Here is a 17363-nt window from a genome sequence, read left to right as displayed (position 1 = left end):
GTGGGCTCCTCTCCATTCGGCGTCCGGAGGAAGGCTTTATGCACACAAGGACCTATGTGGGAGAATTTACAGATGGGGAAACTGAGGCCCGAGAGGATCTAGTCACCCGGCAGGGAAAGGGGCTGGAGCTGGAACTCCGCCCTCCTTCTCTCTCTCCCACCGGGGCGGGGTTGGGGGGTGGTCACCCAGTGGGGGCGGTGACCGGGTGTGTCCAGCAGGGGGCAGCAGGCCTCCTGGGCCGGGCGACCTGCAGCACCAGTACGCGGACCGGCCCAAAGGAGTAGATAAAACACAAGATCTAGACTAGCGTTCTCCGGGGTTGGGGTCCTGGGTCTTTGAGGTAGGGGCTGGTGACCTGGATTCATGGGTCCCTAAGGGGCTGGGCGCGGGTCTCTGCGGGCCTGGGGACCTGGGTCCTGGACTCCTAGGTCTCCAGGAAGGTGAGAACGTGGGTTCTTGGGAGTCTGGGTCCAGGATTTCCAGATCTCTGAGGGGCTTGGAGCCATCCTCCGACCTGGTGCCTCACACGATACCCTATCCCCTCAGAGAACCATGGGCATTGTCAGAGAAATCCCCGAATCTCCCAGTGCAGGCCCGGAATGTTCTCAGGATTCCTGGGATGGGCTGGCTCAGCCCCCTGGTCCCTCCGGGTGTGCTGGGATCTGGGGGAGGGTGTGGAGGCGTGGGCAGTGGGCCTGGGAGACCCTTCCAAAGAAAGGACAAGCCAGCTTCAGCACCCCCTCATCCTGAGCCCCCCTCCAACCTCTCCCTCCATCCCCACAACACACAGAAACAAAACCAGCTGGCTTGCAGACCCCAAGGCTCCAGGAAGGTGAAAATGCAGAACCCGCCTCTTCCCAAATGGCCTTCCCTCTTCCTGTTGACAAACTTGCTGCATGGGTGGGGGTCGGGAAGGGGGGCCAGGAGGGGTGTGAGTGAGGGAGTGTGTGTGACTGGGTGCTCAAGGCTATTCCTCTGGCCCCTCCAGGAAGGGGGCCCCCGATCCTGCCCTCGGGGAGCTCCCAGTCCTGGGGAAGGTCCATTTAATGTTGGAGCTCAGGGCTGCCGAAAGGGGGGTGCAGAGGACCATGGGGTGAGTGAATGGAAAGGACATGTGAACAAATGAAGCTCAGGGGCTGGGGCTGGGCTGAAGATAGAGGTGTGGGAAGTCAGCAGGGATCACCAGTGATTGAAGTCAAGGGCTCGTGGAGAGGCCGAGAGAAGTCCCTGAGGGGAAACTGAGGCACGCATGGGCGGGGCAGGAGAGCAGAGGCGAACAGGAGGGCTGTTCGTGGAGGAGAGCTACTTTCCTCCATCAGCCTCTCCTTCTGGAACAGCCTGCAGAGGACCTTTGTGCGTGTCGGCGTGACCGTGTGTGTCTCTGCATGTCTGTGTTTGTGTTTCTGTGTTTGTACGTGTGATTGTGTTACGTGTGACTCTGCGCACGTTGGGTGTGACTCCCTTGATTCCGTGTGGTGTCCCTACCTGTGTGTCTGTATCCCGTGTGTGGTTTGTGTACCTGCGTGTGTTTCTCTGTGCACTTGTCCGTGTCCGTGTTTACCTGTGCAGGTGTGCGTTCTGTGTGTCTGCAGTTTCACTGCGTTGTGTCTGTGTGCGTGTGGTTGATTTGTGGTTCGGGTGTGTCGTGTGGTCTGTATCTGTGTGGATGTGGTGTGTGGCTGGTTTGGTGTTGCGCCTGTCTGCGGTTGGAGTGTGTTGTTTGTCTATGTGCATCTTGGCGTGTGTCTGTGGGTAAGTCGCGTAGCGACTACTGGTCTCTGCAGGTGATGACGTCACCTCACCTCATGTGTGTGCATCTGTGTGGGTGCGTTTGAGGGCCCCCCACACCCGTATCCCTCACTCTACTGAGTCACAGACGCTGTCACTTGGGCCCAACCCCGGTTCTTCAGAATTCCCACTTCCCGGAGCACTGGGGTCCTGCAAGAGGTTATAAGGCTTCCGTGCCTGTCAGGGAGGAGCGGATCAGGACCACGGGGCTTCCAAGGTCAAAAGTCCAGTGCCCTCCTCTGTGGGGGAAGCTGAGACCCAAAAAGGGCAGACTGTGGAAGCCACGTGGCCAAGGTCCGGAGAGGTTGCAGGACAGCCCCTCTCTGGGACCTGGGGCCTCCGGGGGAGGACCCTGTGGATTTCCCCTGGTCCGGAGGGGGCGGGGCAGCAGCTCAAGGTTTGAGGCTGCAAAGCCCTAGGGGAGGACCTCTGGCAGCTGAGACACAGAGGAAGAAAATCGTGTTGCCTGGAGAGGTCTGTTCAGATGTCACCTTACACCCCCCAGGTTCAGAACCCTCCAGTCTAAACTAGCTCTTCCCCAGGTACTCTAACTCTGCTTTCCACCTCCCAAAACTATCCCATGGATTTGTGAATTTTAAACTTTGTTTTTATGCTGCATCCTGGATGAACCTTGAGGACATCGTGCCCAGTGAAATAAGCCAGACACAGAAGGACACATCCTGCAGGACCCCACTCTCAGGAGGTCCCCAGAGGAGTCCCGTCCACACAGACAGAGAGTAGACGGTGGGCTCCAGGGGCTGGGGGAGTGGGAGGGGGGGAGCAGGTGTTGCATGGGGACAGAGTCTCAGTTGGGCAAGAGTTCTGGAGACGGATGGCGGGGACGATGGCACAATGTGAATGTCCTTATTGCCACTGGAAATGATTAAAATGGTAAATTTTATGTGATATATATTTTATCACAGTGAAAAACAAAACCTCCCTCACAAGAACTGGCACTTCATCTTGTTCTCAGAACCTGGCACACAGTAGGTGCTCAAATCATGTTTGTTGAGCAGACGATAGAGGAAAAGAGGTCATCCGTCCACAGCAGATGGAGAAAGAGAAGGAGACAGAGAACATGTGCTGAAGCCTGAAGCCAGCACCTCCTCCTTTTTCTATAAATCAATGCTTCACAGCAGTGGTTCTCAACTGGGGGTGATTCTGCCCCCCAGGAGGCACTCAGGGATGTCTGGAGACATTTTTGGCTATCATGACGAGGTGGAAGGGGGACTGCTACTGGCAGCTAGTGGGTGGAGGCCAGGGATGCTGCTTAAGACCCTGCAATGTACAGAACATCCCCCCACAAATCATCTGGCCCCAGTGCCAACAGAGCTGAGAATGAGAAACCCATTTTCAGAGGCACCTCCTCCTGCAAGCCCTCCTGGATTTGACACACCCACTTCCCTCCCAAACCACACACACCTCCTTCCTTTCCCCCTTTTGCAACTCCAGGAGAGATGGATTGGGTGGGGTGAACCTGGGGCTGTGTCACCAGGATGGGGTTGGGGTCAGGGTGGAAATGTTCCTTCATCACATTTGCACTGGACGCGGGGCCCTGTCCCAGGTGCTGAGGTTCTAAGTTTAGTGGCGTGGCTTCGGCTCCTCTCTGCACAGACGGTCGGGGATCAGAACACCCTCAGGCGTGGGTTGAGGTCGCGTAGGGTCAGGGCTGGGGCTGGGGTGGGGAACCCGCCTGAGAATCGTCTAGTGTTGTTGCAGGACCCCTGACTCGTTCCTACAGATCCAGGTCTGTGATGGGCGAGGGGGCTGCCCCAGGCTCAAGGATCCCAAACCTGAAAGAAGAACCGACACCCTCAGACTGGGGCCCACATCCGCACGGTTTCCTGTTTTTCCCTTAAAGTGAACAGAGCAGTGGGCTGATACCACAGAAGGAAAGAGGGAGGAGTCAATCGCGTGACAACATTACTGCAGTCCCCCCCCCACCCAGCAGGGGACTGGAGATTTCACCCCCAAAGCATCCTCTTGTCCACGTTGAGTCTTGGCAGGGACCCAGCATCACAGGAGCCGCCATGCGCCCTGGAAGGACACAGCAGGGATAGTGGGCAGCAGTGTGGACGGGAGAGGGGTGGAGGGGGCGTTAAGTACGGGGCCTGCATCCCCACCCTCGATTCACCACCTCCTACCCCGGCCTGTCTTCACTGTGACCCAATGGGGATTGTTCCCAAACTTTCTCCTCCTCCATCCTGTGTCCTCATCACTAGGACGGCCCCATCGTCCATCAGAGACTTCAACTGAGACCCAGTCGATTTTTACAGCATCTTCTGAGTACCTCCCCCCGCCCACCTCCTTCATCGCCAAGGCCCGTCTCTTCCCCAACTAACCTGCTTCTCTTCATTCCCGCAGCCGCCGCCCCAGACACCTCCTCTGGCACCTGGGCCAGGTGACAGCTCCCCTGTGTCTCCCCCACCTGGCCCCCATGACAACACCCAGGGTCACCCCCCCCCAAGCCTCCTGCTGCCTTATGTCTAGCCCCAGTGACCTCTCTCTCTGGTGCCCACCTGACAACTCTCTTCCCTACTTAAAATGACCATCCTGGGGCGCCTGGGTGGCTCAGTCAATTAAGCCTCTGCCTTTGGCTCGAGTCATGATCCCAGGGTCTTGGGATTGAGCCCTGCGTCGGGCTCCCTGCTCAGCAGGAAGCCTGCTTCTCCCTCTCCCTCTGCCTATCTTTTAAGAAACAGAATCCTAGGGGCACCTGGGTGGCTCAGTGGGTTAAGCGTCTGCCTTTGGCTCAGGTCATGATCCCGGGGTCCTGGGATCGAGCCCTGTGTCAGGCTCCCTGCTCAGCGGTAGCCTGCTTCTCCCTCTCCCTCTGCTTGCTGCTCCCCCTGCTTGTGCTCTCTTGCTGTCTCTCTGTCAAACAAATAAATAAAATTCTTTAATAAAATAAAATGACCATTCTCTGTCAGTTGGCAAATCATGCAACGGGTCAGAGTCCCCGTGATTAGCCCAGATCAAGGTTGAGAGGGACAGTCAGGGGCTCTGAATGAACAGCCTCAACCCACCGGTCACTCAGTCAATAGACACGTACTGAGGGCTGCCCTCGGTGCTGAAAACACAGTGTGACGGACGAGGGAGACATTTCAGCCAGGCCCCTCTCCAGTCCAGTCCTGACTGGGAAGTGGGACATGGGCACGGGGAGGGGTCTTCCCATCAGGGGTGGGGGTTTGGCATGGGGTGTTCCCCAAACTAGACTGGGAAGCAGATTAAGGATCAGAGGGTACATTTTTGGGAGGAAGAGCAGGGTGTGAGGTGTCAAAAAGAAGTCCCCATAAATACAAGGCCAGGTGCATGGTGGTTAGAGCTGCGGAGTTGGGACTCACGCTGTCTGGGTTCAAATCCCGACTTTGCCATTTATGAGCTGTGTGACTTTGGGCAAGTTACCTAACCTCTCTGTGCCCCACCTCCTTCACCAACAGGGCAGCACGAAGACCAAAGCATCTACCTCACAGAGTGTTTGTGGACATTAAAGCTGTTGCTGTCCTGGGACACAGAGCGCTGTGCCCAACCTCTGCGGCAACTTACCATGTAACAAAACTGTCGATATTTGACCCAGATGTTACATGATCTCATAGATCTTTCTAGTCACTTTGGTTCAGTCCCGACTCTACCACTTACTTCCGGCCGCGCTCTGGGAATGGGGGTTAGCGACTCTGAACCTTGTTCGCTCACCTGAGGGATAGAGAGAGATATTAATAGTGTGGACTTTACCGGGTTGCGGGGAGGACCAGGGGAGGCCATGCGTGTGATCTGGTTAACCAGGTGGCGAGCCCATAATTAGGGCTGTGAAAATAGAAGCTGTGGGTGGGTCTGCTTTCAGAAGAAACTCTCTCTCCAGGCTAAGCTCCTCACCACGGCCTGTGGCCCTGCCGGCCTCTCCAAGTCAGCCCGACGGGCCGGGACAGCGACACGCTCACAACTCATGTGAGTGCGTGATACGCGTGAGTGTGTGTGTGTCTGTGTGAATGTGCGTGCACAGAGGTGACTCTCTGCGCCCGTGTGTCAGGGTCGGCCCTGGGAAGTGGACCGGGAAGGCTCCCTGGAAGGAGCGACCTCCAGGTCTTGAGGAATGAGCAGGAGGAAGTCTGCATGTGCGAAGGGCGGTGGGCGGCGGGCAGCGTGGACGGATCGATGGATGTGCAGGGTCATGGGTTGGGGAAGCTGAAGCCAACGCCTGGCTGATGGCAGGGGGCCGTGGAGGGCCACGGAAGGCCAGGCCGTCAGCAGGCCTGGGAGCTCTGGTGTTAGAAAGACAGACTGGAGTCAGGCCTGGTGTCAGGTTGCCAGCAGACCCCTACAGGAGGCCGTGTCCCCCGGTGGCTGAGCAAATAGGCTCCAATGTCACACGTCCTGGGTTCAAGTCCCAGTCCTACCACTGTGTGACATGGACAAATGACTTTCTTGGTGCCTCGGTTTCCCCAGCGCTCCACCAGTAGGTTAACCGAGCAGCGACTGTGTGCCAGGGCCTCGCACACCACATCGGTCTTCATCCAGTGGAGTTGGCACTGTCACCCCGTGGTTGACAGATGACCCAGCTAAGTCGCGCCTTCAGGAAGAAGCTAGGACTCAGCCCCAGGTCTGTCCAGTGTGGGTTCAGGCAGGTTAGGCCGTGGGTTGGTGACGCCTCTGGCCTCTTCCACGATGGCGAAAGATGCAGTTTGAGCCTCCATTAATCAGAGCCTGGCCACCACACATCTCCACTTCCCCAAGGCGCAGAGAGGGGAAGTGACTTGCCCAGTGTCATACAGCAAGAGAGGCAGCCTGTAACCTCCAGGCTTGTCTGGCCCCCAAGCCCACGGTCTTTGGCACAGTCTTTAAAGTCAAGAGAATTTTTTTAAGATTTATTTATCTGAGAGAGAGAGAGCAGACAAGCTGGGGGAGAGGCCAAGGAAAAGGAAGAGACTCCCAAGCAGACTCCCTGCTGAGCCCGGAGCCCAACTCGGGGCTCGATCTCACGGCCCTGAGATCATGACCTGAGCCGAAACCAAGAGTTGGACGCCCACCGGGTGCCCCCAAGTGAAGAGACTCTAAAGATGCCTCGGGCACATTGGCAGAGAAGCTGAGGTCTGGTGGCGGAGTTTCTGCATCTCCCCGCAGGACCGGGTACACAGTAGATGCCTGATAAATGTTTAGGATCTGAAGACCCACTGTGTGCACGCGGCACCTCACTGAAAGCCTCACATACATTGTTATTTCATTTGCTCCTACCACGATCTCCTGAGTTGGGTGCGATCATCACCCCCATTTTACAGAGGGGAAACTGAGGCTCAGAAAGGTGGAGTCCAGGCCGAGGTTGCACCGGCAGCAATAGTAGTAAGCTGATTGTATTTTCAACGCTGTGTACCAGCCTCCTTCACAGCACTTTGCATATTCGTGAGGAGCACATCACCGCCCCAGGGCATAGGTACTATTAACAATGGCATTTTATGGACGAGGAAGTTGGTTTTGAAGTTCAGTCACTTGCCACATTTATCGAGCACCTGCTGTGTACCTTGCAGGTGTTGGACTCTGGGGCGCCCACCTCTGGTCTCAGGCCTGTGACCCTCCATCCCAGCTGCATCTCCCAGTTAAATGCAACATTGACCCCTGACCATGGTCTAAACAAAATCAGCCAACGGTCACTGAGCTCCTCAGGTCCCAGATGCTGTCCAGAGCCTGACATCTAACCTTCTTGCTCCTTAGAACCCAGATCCCGGCCAGAGCTATCACCTGTTAAGTAGACTGCTTTGACAGGTGGTGAGCAGCCTGTCACTGGGAGAATCCAAGCAAGACTGCCATGGAGGAGCATTCATACTCAGGTGAGAGGACTCCCTGGAGCTGACACTGGCAAAACCAAGCACCTGACCTCCTACCTTTCACCCAGGAGAGGACAGGGGCTCCTGGGTCTCTCTCTGGGAAGAAGGCCCAGCCAAGGGCCAGGGGGAGGTGAGCCCTGACTGGCCTTCTGGGCACAGAGCCAGGCAGGAGAGGGAAGCCACAGACTCCTCCCTTCCCTGACTCAACGCCCTCCAACAAAAAAACCGCTCCAGCTGGGGTGCTGGGAGCCCGATAGAATTGGAAGCCAAGTAGAACGGCAACTCAGAGCAAGTGGAATTCGGTGTGATGAATCCTCCCAGCCAGGGTGAAGGGAGGGGGCCCGGACCCACAATGGGGTCACAAGGTAGAGTCTTGGGGGACCCTGGGATTGGGGTGAGGCCCCCAGGTGGTCTGACATCCAGGGAAAAGGCTGGGGAAGAGCTCGGATACTGAGGGAGAACTGAAGCCTGTGTCCTGTGTTTGGGGAAGGGGACCAGGGTGAGAGCTGGCAGTCCAAGGGGAAGGAGGACCCAGCTTTCTGGGCGTGAGGCCGGAGATCTAGTATGAGGGTGTGAGGGGGTAAAGGAAACCCATAAAAGGGAAGAAAGTCACGGTGAGAGCTGGGTGGGTGTCAGCCATCTGATGGGCCTGTGGCGGAAGGGTCTTAGCTCCTGGTCCTGGGCTTGTCTTTCTGGGCAGTGACCTGGCCCCGAGGCAGGCTTGCTGACCACTGGGGCATGGACAGAAGGAGTGCCAGACGTGGGGCTGGACAGCTGGAGGGACAGAGATGCGTGGATGCAGAGAGGGACAAAGTCGGGGCGTGGGGCGCTCACTGGTGGGCACGACAGACAGGAGGGAAGGCGTACAGAGGAGGCTGGGGGTCCCCTGAGATCCACTGCCTTAGTGTGGGCTCTGGACAGCCTCCTAGGCTTAGGGGCTCTGGGTGATGGGGAGACAGGCATGGCCAAGCCCAGTCTCAACCTTCCCCTTCTGGCGTTCTCCCCAGACCCAGCAGAGTTCCCGAAGTTTTCCAGAAGGCGGAGATGCTGTGGGCACGGGGTGCAGCTGGCGCTGTTGGGGCTGGCGACCGTCCTGCTGTGGGCCGGGCTGCTGACCCTGTTTCTCTTCTGGCGTGAGGACACCTCCAGCCCCAAGCGGTCTCCCTCTTGTGTTCCCTCCCAGAAGCCCACTGTCAGGCCCCGGGGAGCCCAACACAGCCTTTGGAGCCCAATTTTCCCATTGTGTCTCCTGCCTTGTCGCCCCCCCGCCCCCTTCCCAAGCCCCTTCTGCCCACCCTTGAGAGCTCCCCACCCTGTCCAGCACCCCTGTGTCACACCTTTCCACACCTCCCACACGGTATGCCCAAGGCCTCCATCCCCAGCTGACAGGTGGGGTGTGGGTGGGTGGCGGCACCTGGAAACCCATCTTCTCCCCTCCTCTTCTCCTCTCCAGACTGGGACACTGTGCAGAATCTGAAACAGCTGGAAGTAACCGCTGCCCAGAACGGTATGGAGGGGCCAAGGACTCCGGGAGGGGGTCTCTTGTCCCGCTTCTGCCACTGACCACTGTGGGACGTGGGAGAAGGGCTGGACTCCAGTGTTCCTCCCCCCCCCCTCCGGGAACTGAGAGTGAGCCTGCACTTCCCCACTTCCCCTCCCCTGCAGGTGAAAACCCAGAGACTCTTGGAGGGGAGGGGGCGCTGAGAAGTGCCTGATGGAATGCTAAGTAATTGCTCTAGGCCTCAGTTCCCTCACCTGTAAAATGGGCATCATTTCAGGGCTATGGAGGCTAAGACTTGTGAAGCATTTAGACCCACGTCCAGTGAGCTTTCAAGAAATGCCTGTTTCATTCTGGGTGGGGGGAGGGTACACGTGTTCATTCTATTCTTGCCTGTATTTCCCTAAGTCCTTTTGCCCCAAAAATGAAAAACTAAAAGCTTCAGGCCCTGTGACCATGTGAGGGGGCGCGGCACTTGGGGCCGGGGGCGGGGAACGATTCAGGAACCTGCCTTCCTGGCTCCTGAGGACACATCTTCTCTCCTGCCGCCCCAGTCTCTCGGGTTTCCAAGGACTTGGAAAGACACAATGGTGACCAGATGGCCCAGAAATCCCAGGGTGAGCGATGTCAGCTCGGGTCTAGGAGGAGGGGGGGGTGGGGNAATCCGAGCTGAACAGAAGAGAATGAAAGCGCAGGGTGAGAAATGGGGGGGGGGTGTGCATCCTAGAGCTGGGAGGGACCATGAGGCTGGCAGCTGGGCTCTGGGACTCCTAACCCTGACACCAGCCCATCCCCGTCAGACTCCGAGCTCTCCCGGAACCTGGATGGACTTCGTTCGGACCTGAGCAACCTCAAATCCCTCAGTGAGCCTTGGGAGGGGATGGGGGGTCGGAGGGGGGCGGTTGCTGCAAGTTCGTCTCTGACCACTGTCCCCCACCCAATCACCCAAGGCTTGAACGAGAGACACACGGCCTTACGTTCATTGGAAAGACTCCGGGAGGAGATGGTGAAGCTGTGGATAGAGCTGCACGCGTCCAACGGTGAGTCGGTGTGTTGGTACACGCGTGGGACAGCACAGGCGCATGGTGATGTGTCTTCGAATGTGCGATAGACGAGTGCACGTGACAAGGTGGAGGGGTGTGTGCTTATGTGTGTGGCGGGGTCCGTGGGGGACACACACGAGTTTCTTTCTGAGTCCAGCTGCTTCCCTCCACAGACCTGGAGCTGGGGGGGGCGGGGAGGGGGCAGCTCGAACACTTCTTTCCTCCTCCAGGTAAAAGCACTCCTGTGTTTTACCATCTCTGGGTTCTCTTTGCCTCTCTTTCCTCTGCCCATCGTGGTTCAGCAGGGAGTCATCAGCGCGATGGCCTCAGCCACAGCCCTCCCCCCTCCCGGAAGACTGTTGACCCAGTGGGGGGGGGCAGGGGGGTCACGTCTGCGGCGATGGGGGCGATGCTGGTGGTCATGAGGGTCGGGGGGCGGCCAGCAGGCTGCAGGGAGAGCAGACATTCAATCAGTGTGCCTGTCACCTGGGGTAGGGAGCTGGGTGGTGCTGCCCTGACGCCCTGGTTTTCCACCTCTGGGAAGACCCAGCTGGTCCGACTGGCAAAGAAAAGAGGAAGGCTCTGTGCTTGGTGTGTAAGAGTGCAGTCCCCTGGGACACTGTGTGGCTGTGGGAATCCCAACAAGAAACCCGGCCGTGGTCCCTCTGGGGAGGGCTCTGGACCACGTTCACTCTGATGGATGACCTTTCAATTCCTACCCAGTCCTTGGGGTGGCCTGGGGTCTGAGCCCAGCTGCAGGCCTGTCTCTCAATGACCACGCAACACACAGCGAGGGCACTTTCCTCAAAGTTTTCTTTTTCTCCCCCCCCCCATAGTCAATTTATTTATTTGAGAGAGAGAGAGAGAGCATGAGCAGGGGGAAGAGCAGAGGGAGAGGGACAAGCAGACTCCATGCTGACCACAGAGCCTGATGCGGGGCTCGATCTCACGACCCTGAGATCATACCCCCAGCAGAAATCAAGAGTCAGACGCCCAACTGACTGAGCCACCCAGGCGCCCCCCCCCCAATTTTCTTCAAGTGCCCAGAGATACTCTCTTCCTGTTTTAATGTGCCCCACCCCCCTGCGCCACGTATGGGTTACCGGTTCATGTGTGAGAAACACATCCAGCTTTGTTCCTCACCGAGGTTGCGGACCCCAAGCCCCTTGAAAACTTCCACCAACTCTGCACCTCATTCCAAGAAAATCTATTTTAAACCAAGAGTGAGTCAACCCAGTAACAGTGGGTTTAACCTCGCACCTGGGAGTGCTGGGTGGTGATGACAGTGCCTAAGCGTTTCCTCGGGGTGGGGACAAGAGGAGACAGAGACCAAGGTGGCCCAAGGTCAAGGCCAGGGGGACTCAGCCCTCCAGGAGCCCCCTGCATAAGCTCTCCTGATCAATCCCTCCAACTAGACAAAAATCATCTCCATTGCCCCAAACGTGGCAAGAATCTGTTTTTGGGGGTGCTGGTAGCAAGGGTGACCAGGGCTGTTACTGGAGCCATTGGTGGGGACAAGACACGGGGAAGGTGATGATGGCAATCTTGGCTTCACCATGTCAACACGGGTGTTGGCGGTGGTGGTGGCAGTGGAGAGATCGCCAGCAATCCTGGGTACCTATGGAGATGATGGTGGTGACGAAGGTGTCGCTGGCAGGGGCTGGTGTCCATTGCCATGGTGTTGGCAGTTGAGCTGGTTCTGACCACGAAGGTGTTTGTGGTGATGATGAACCGCACACGGTTGGTGGCTGAGTTGCCACTGGCCCCAGAGCTGATGACTTGGGGATGCTGCTGGTGACCGATATGCTGCTGGCTGTGGGTCTCTTTGTGGGGATGGCGCTGGCAGAGGCTGACGTGCTGCGGCCAAGAGCACCTCGATGCTGGTGTCCGTGGCGGGCACTCTGCTCCGGTGGGGTGTCTGTGGCAATGGTGCAGGCTGTTGAGGTGCTCCTGCCGGGGGGCTGGTCTTTCGCATCAGTGTCAGAGCTCCAGAGAAGCAGCCTGCAAGACTTTGTTAGGCTCTGGGGTGGGTCTGCTTTCAGCCCGGACTCCAAGAGTGACTCCAGGAGAGACGCTGCCACCCACTCTGCCTATCGTACCCACGGTGCCAGCCACGGCGCCAGCCACAGCACTTGCCACAGTACCAGCCACACCATCCACCACGGTGCCAGCCATGGCGCCAGCCACAGCACTTGCCACGGTAGCAGCCACACCATCCACCACAGTGCCAGCCATGGCGCCAGCCACAGCGCTTGCCACGGTAGCAGCCACACCATCCACCACGGTGCCAGCCACAGTGCCAGCCACACCATCCACCACGGTGCCAGCCACGGCGTCCGCCACGGTGCCCACCACAGCTGCCCCCCTGAGCCTCTCCTCCACCCCAGGCTCCATGTGTAACACGTGCCCTGAGAAGTGGGTCAACTTCCAGAGGAAGTGCTACTACTTCGGCAAGGACCCCAAGAAGTGGATCCAGGCCCGGTTTGCCTGCAGCAAACTGCAAGGGCGGCTGGTCAGCATCCACAGCGAAGAGGAGCAGGTGGGCCTGGGCTCGGTGGGCAGGGGGGTGTGGATCCCCACCTCAATCTCTTGCACGGTGGGAGGGACCCGGGCACAACTGCCCAGCCCTTCCAGTCCTGTCCTGCTCCCCAGGACTTCCTGGCCAAACGTGCCAACAGGAAGGGCACCTGGATTGGCCTTCGGGACCTGGACAGAGAGGGGGAGTTTATCTGGATGGACAAGGACCCCCTGAACTATAGGTGAGGAGGGGGAATGTGGAGGGGAGGGGCCCCGAGGCCCTGACTCAGAGAGGTGGTGCCTCTCTGCAATGGCGGGCTTAGGGGGCAGGCAGACCCAGGTGGAGGTGAGGGGATGTGGGGAGAGGGTACTCCTGGGCTGCAGGGATGGGGTGGGCAGGGCCCAGACTCTGAGGGATGTGTCTAGGCTGAAGGCAGTAGGGCTCCTTCCCCCTCCTCCATTCTCTGACCCGAAGCCTTCTGCTCCAGCAACTGGCGGCCGGGAGAACCCAACAACGGGGGCCAGGGCGAGGACTGCGTGATGATGCAGGGCTCCGGGCAGTGGAATGATGCCTTCTGCGGCAGCCACTTGGACCGCCCGCCTGCCACCTTGGCCCCCCTGTGGTTCACCAGGACGTGCTCCGAGACCCAGACCCTGACAGTCCCCGGCCCACCTGCCAGGTGCACCCCCTGCATTGCTCCCCCACCTCAGACAGGAATAGCCAGGCCCACAGCGGGGCTCTGAGGACCCTCAACCATTTGTGGCTAAGGTCCCGGGCACATTTTCTCCTGCCCAAATGGAAGAAGAACTGTGGACCCACCCCCTGCTCCTGCCAACTCCCCAGAGGGCCTGTCCCTTGCTCCTCAGCCCAGCTGGCTGTCACCATGTCCCTGCCTTCAAGTGCTCAGAATACCCACCTCGGAACTTTCTGGATGCTTCAGGCCCCTATGATGCCCAGGCTTCCTGTCAGACCCGCCCACCGCCTGCTGGAGTCAGGGGTAGACCACATCCCCACCCCACCCCTGGCTTCCCCAGATGCAGCCCCCCCACCATGTCCTAGCCCCACAGGGAGAAGACCCCTGGCTCAGGCAGCCAGGCTCCCCACCCAGCGCATGTCAATAAAATGGGGCGAGGACGGCCCCTTCCCTGGGGCCTCGCTGGCTCTGGTCTCCAGATGTTGGAGCTGCGAGTTCCAGAACCTCCTGCCTGAGGCCACCTCGGAGTATCCAGAGCAACTGAAATGGCATTTGTACCTCCCCCCTCCCCCACGCCTACTTTATTACAAGAAGCATTTACTAGACAGGGCTGGAGATGAAGACTTTGGGGTCCAATGGTGCAGAGAACATGCTTAGACCCCCAAGAATATTGCAGGGCGGGGCAGTGGATGGCTCTGAGCCTAACTGCCAGCCTAGGCTGCTGGCAGGAGGGCATGAGCCCACACATGAGAAGAGCTCAGAATGGGCCTGGTACGCAGAAGGTACTCAGTGAATGCTGGCAGGCCCACGGGTGGCCTGGTCACCCAGTCCAAAGGTCCTGGCCCCACCTGACACGGGTTTCGGGAGGCCTAGGTGGCACCAGCCCCAGGCTTGGCCAGGGTCGGTCCCTGCATCAGAGGCTAAGGAAGGAGGCAGGCCAGGATCACAGGACACCCCGCGTTAAACCCCTCGCCCGCCCACTCCAACCCCAATTCCTAGCCTAGAGAAGGAAGAACCAGGCGTGCTCATGTGATTCTCAGGCCCCCTGGAGGGGAATCCATGAGGAGAGCCCCATACAGGACCACCTGGGACCCAGAAGTCAAGGGCTGGGCCAAGGGGACCGGGGAGGGCGCTACAGTGGCACCCGGGGGCCCTGGGGCCAGGAAGGGGCAGGGGTGAAGCTAGGCCTAGGTCTACCTGTTGTCTACCCACTGCTCACCCCATTTCTGCCTCCTCCAGACCCCCTGGAACTCCAGGCCAGTGCCTAACTGCCCACCTGAGCTCTCCAAAGGGGACTCCCAGCCCCACTCTGCCACTCACGCCAACGTTGGGGTCACACTCGGCACCTGTTTCCTTTGCTGCCCCCTCGGAATCCTCAGAGGAAGCCATGTGCAGAATCTGCCCACTTCTCACTGCCCCCAGCCACCTCTCTGGTGTAGCCCCCATCCTAGCTTGCCTCAATCTCCTTCACTGCCTCTCACCCTCCAGAAGTTTCCTTCTGGCTCTGAGGAAAAAAACAAAAACAAAACAAAAAACCCCAAAGTCTTACAGGGTGCTTTGCAATTGCAGAATCCCTGTAACTTGCCTTGTATCCCCAGCTTTACCTCTGCTCTCTCCTCCCCCAACCCCAGCACCTAGACCAGCCTCCTCGCCTGCCCTTACACGCGGAGGCTCGCTCCTGCCTCAGGACTTTTGCACATGTCCCCTCTCCCACTTGCTTCCCAGTGAGGGCTATCCTGGGCTCCCCCTCCCTCCCACTTAAAATGACAACCTGACTCCAGATCCCTTTTATCTCACCCTACTTTCTCACCACAAACTCTTCCCCTTCCAAGAAAATGATATTCACTGCTCTGTGTGTTCTCATCTCCCCCGGGCTTGAATGTGACCTTCGGGAGGGCAGGAGCTTTTGTTTTGTTCTCAGCTGTGACCCCAGCACCTGACCCATAATAGGTGTTCAATAAACACCTGTTGAAAAATGAACGTGCGTCCATGCAAATGACCTCGTCTCTCAGAACCTGCTTCGTGGTCTATTAAATGAGGGGAGGCATCACGCCTGCCTGGCTCACCAAGGGCTGGTGCTGGGTTCCTCTTCCTCACTCCTTCCCCCACTCTGACCCTGTCTGGGGCTTCAGTAGAGAATATATTTGCAGCCCAAAGCATCCTGTCAGAGCTGCTGCGATGGGAAACCTGCCGGATCTGTTCTTATGGGTGCCCCATCCCCCAATCCTATAGATTGTTCCACGCCTCCCTCGTCCACAAGTCCCTCCTTACCTTCCGCAGGGAGAAACAGACCCTGGGCCCTCTCCCAGCCTACAGGCTCTCCAGCACCCCTCCCCAGGGGAACAGCCCTCTCTTTCCCTCCCACCCTCTCTCTGGCATCCTTCACTGCCAGGCCTCTGGATGGAGCTGGCTGGCCCATTCCTGCCTCCTGTCCCTGGCTTCTGCAATCTGCCCCTCACCCACCAGGCCCTAGAAGCCACTCTCCAGGGGCTTTGGGGGGGGGGGCACCTCAGGAGGCTAAACCCAAAGATTCCTGCAGTTTCCCCTGAGATCTGGCTTCCCAGCATGCCCCTGCTCACTCCTCCAGACCTGCGTGTGGACACTTAGACTGCCCTCCAGGACTCCGGATCTCAAACCCTGGCTGGCCTCCTAGACACTGCCCCCTCACCCGATTCAAACTGCCACCCTAATCACCACCCTTCCCGGCCAACAGCTATTTCCTGCCCATGACCGTCCCCAGTGCTACACATGGTAGGTGCTCAGTAGCTCCATCCACGCTGTGGACACTCAAGTCCCCTGCTGGGTGCTGAAGCCCACCCCACCCCTCGCTGGAGTAACTGGAACCGCCCCCCGATCAGACTGGGCACTGGGCTCTCCCCACCTCACGCTGACCCCCACAATGCATCCCGAAAAGCGAAAAGCGACTGAGAAACAGTGAGGGGAGCCAGCCGAGGGCACCTGAGTTCTCCTTCACATCTGACTTATTCACGTCTGGGAGGAGGGGAAGGAAGGAAGGGGAATTTAAACAATCTCCCGCACCCCTGCCAAACAAAATCTGGCAGGATTTACCTGGGGGTGGAGGAGTGATCAGGAACTCGGGGAGCGTGGTGGGCCAAAGGGAAAGGAGCCGCTGCCTTAAGTGTCAGATTGTACTTTTGAGACAAGAAACTCACAAGAGCACCTGTTGGGTGGAGGTTACTTAAAAATAAAATCTTTAAAAATAAAATAAAGGGACGCCTGAGTGGCTCAGTTGGCTAAGCGTCTGCCTTCGGCTCAGATCACAATCCCAGGGTCCTGGGATAGAGTCCTGCATCGGGCTCCCTGCTCAGCGGGGAGCCTGCTTCTCCCTCTGCCTGCCGCTCCCCCTGCTTGTGCTTTCTCTCTAATCAATCAATCTTAAAAAAATAAAAATAAAATAAAATAGGGGCACCTTGGTGGCTGAGTCAGTTAGAGGTTGGCCTTCTGCTTAGGTCATGATCTCCAGGTCCTGGGACTGAGCCCTGCATTGGGCTCCCTGCTCCATGGGGACCCTCCCTCTCCCTCTCCCTGCTACTCCCCCTGCTTGCACTCACCCTAATAAATTAAATCTTTAAAATAAAAATAAAAATAAAATAAAATAGGGGCGCCTGGGTGACTCAGTTGGTTAAGCATCTGACTTTGGATCAGGTCATGATCTCTGGGTCCTAGGACTGAGCCCTGCGTCTGGCTCCCTGCTCAGCAGGGAGTCTGCTTCTCCCTCTTTCTCAAATAAATAAAATCTTAAAAATCATCATCATAATAAAGAAACATAAATGTGTTCATATATCATCGATATTAACGTCAAAATATTGTAGGCACCCAGATGATTCTGAAGTGAGCCCACCCATTTCCCCAGGTCTCTAGAGGCAAGGTTCTCAAAGTGTGGCCCCTGGAGCATCAGCAGTTCCTGGGAACTTGTTAGAAATGCAAATCCTCAGCCGGCCCAGATCTGCAGAATCGGAAACTCGGGGGGGGGGGGGGGGGGGGG

General features: G+C 57.9%; 1 protein-coding gene across 2 annotated transcripts; it reads left to right on the top strand.

Moving 5' to 3' along the window:
- The first annotated feature begins 7813 nt into the window (after positions 1–7813).
- On the top strand, positions 7814–15337 carry FCER2 (Fc fragment of IgE receptor II). 2 transcript variants are annotated; one of them, XM_008711317.2, is made up of 10 exons: positions 7814–7969; positions 8612–8737; positions 9058–9111; positions 9657–9719; positions 9751–9798; positions 9903–9965; positions 10053–10142; positions 12533–12684; positions 12798–12904; positions 13151–15337. In XM_008711317.2, the coding sequence occupies exons 1-10, from the start codon at positions 7912–7914 to the stop codon at positions 13404–13406; spliced, it is 1017 nt and encodes a 338-aa protein (XP_008709539.2). In that variant the 5' UTR covers positions 7814–7911; the 3' UTR covers positions 13407–15337. The 2 variants fall into 2 exon arrangements, with proteins under 2 accessions (XP_008709539.2, XP_040485350.1); XM_040629416.1 differs by lacking the exons at positions 7814–7969; positions 8612–8737; positions 9058–9111; positions 9657–9719 and having other exon boundaries at positions 9767–9798; positions 12188–12684.
- The last annotated feature ends 2026 nt before the right edge of the window (positions 15338–17363 follow it).

This window comes from Ursus maritimus, unplaced genomic scaffold, assembly GCF_017311325.1.
Source record: "Ursus maritimus isolate PB19 unplaced genomic scaffold, ASM1731132v1 scaffold_14, whole genome shotgun sequence".
Classification (NCBI taxonomy): Eukaryota; Metazoa; Chordata; class Mammalia; order Carnivora; family Ursidae; genus Ursus; species Ursus maritimus.
This window is presented reverse-complemented; position numbering and strand designations above follow the sequence as displayed.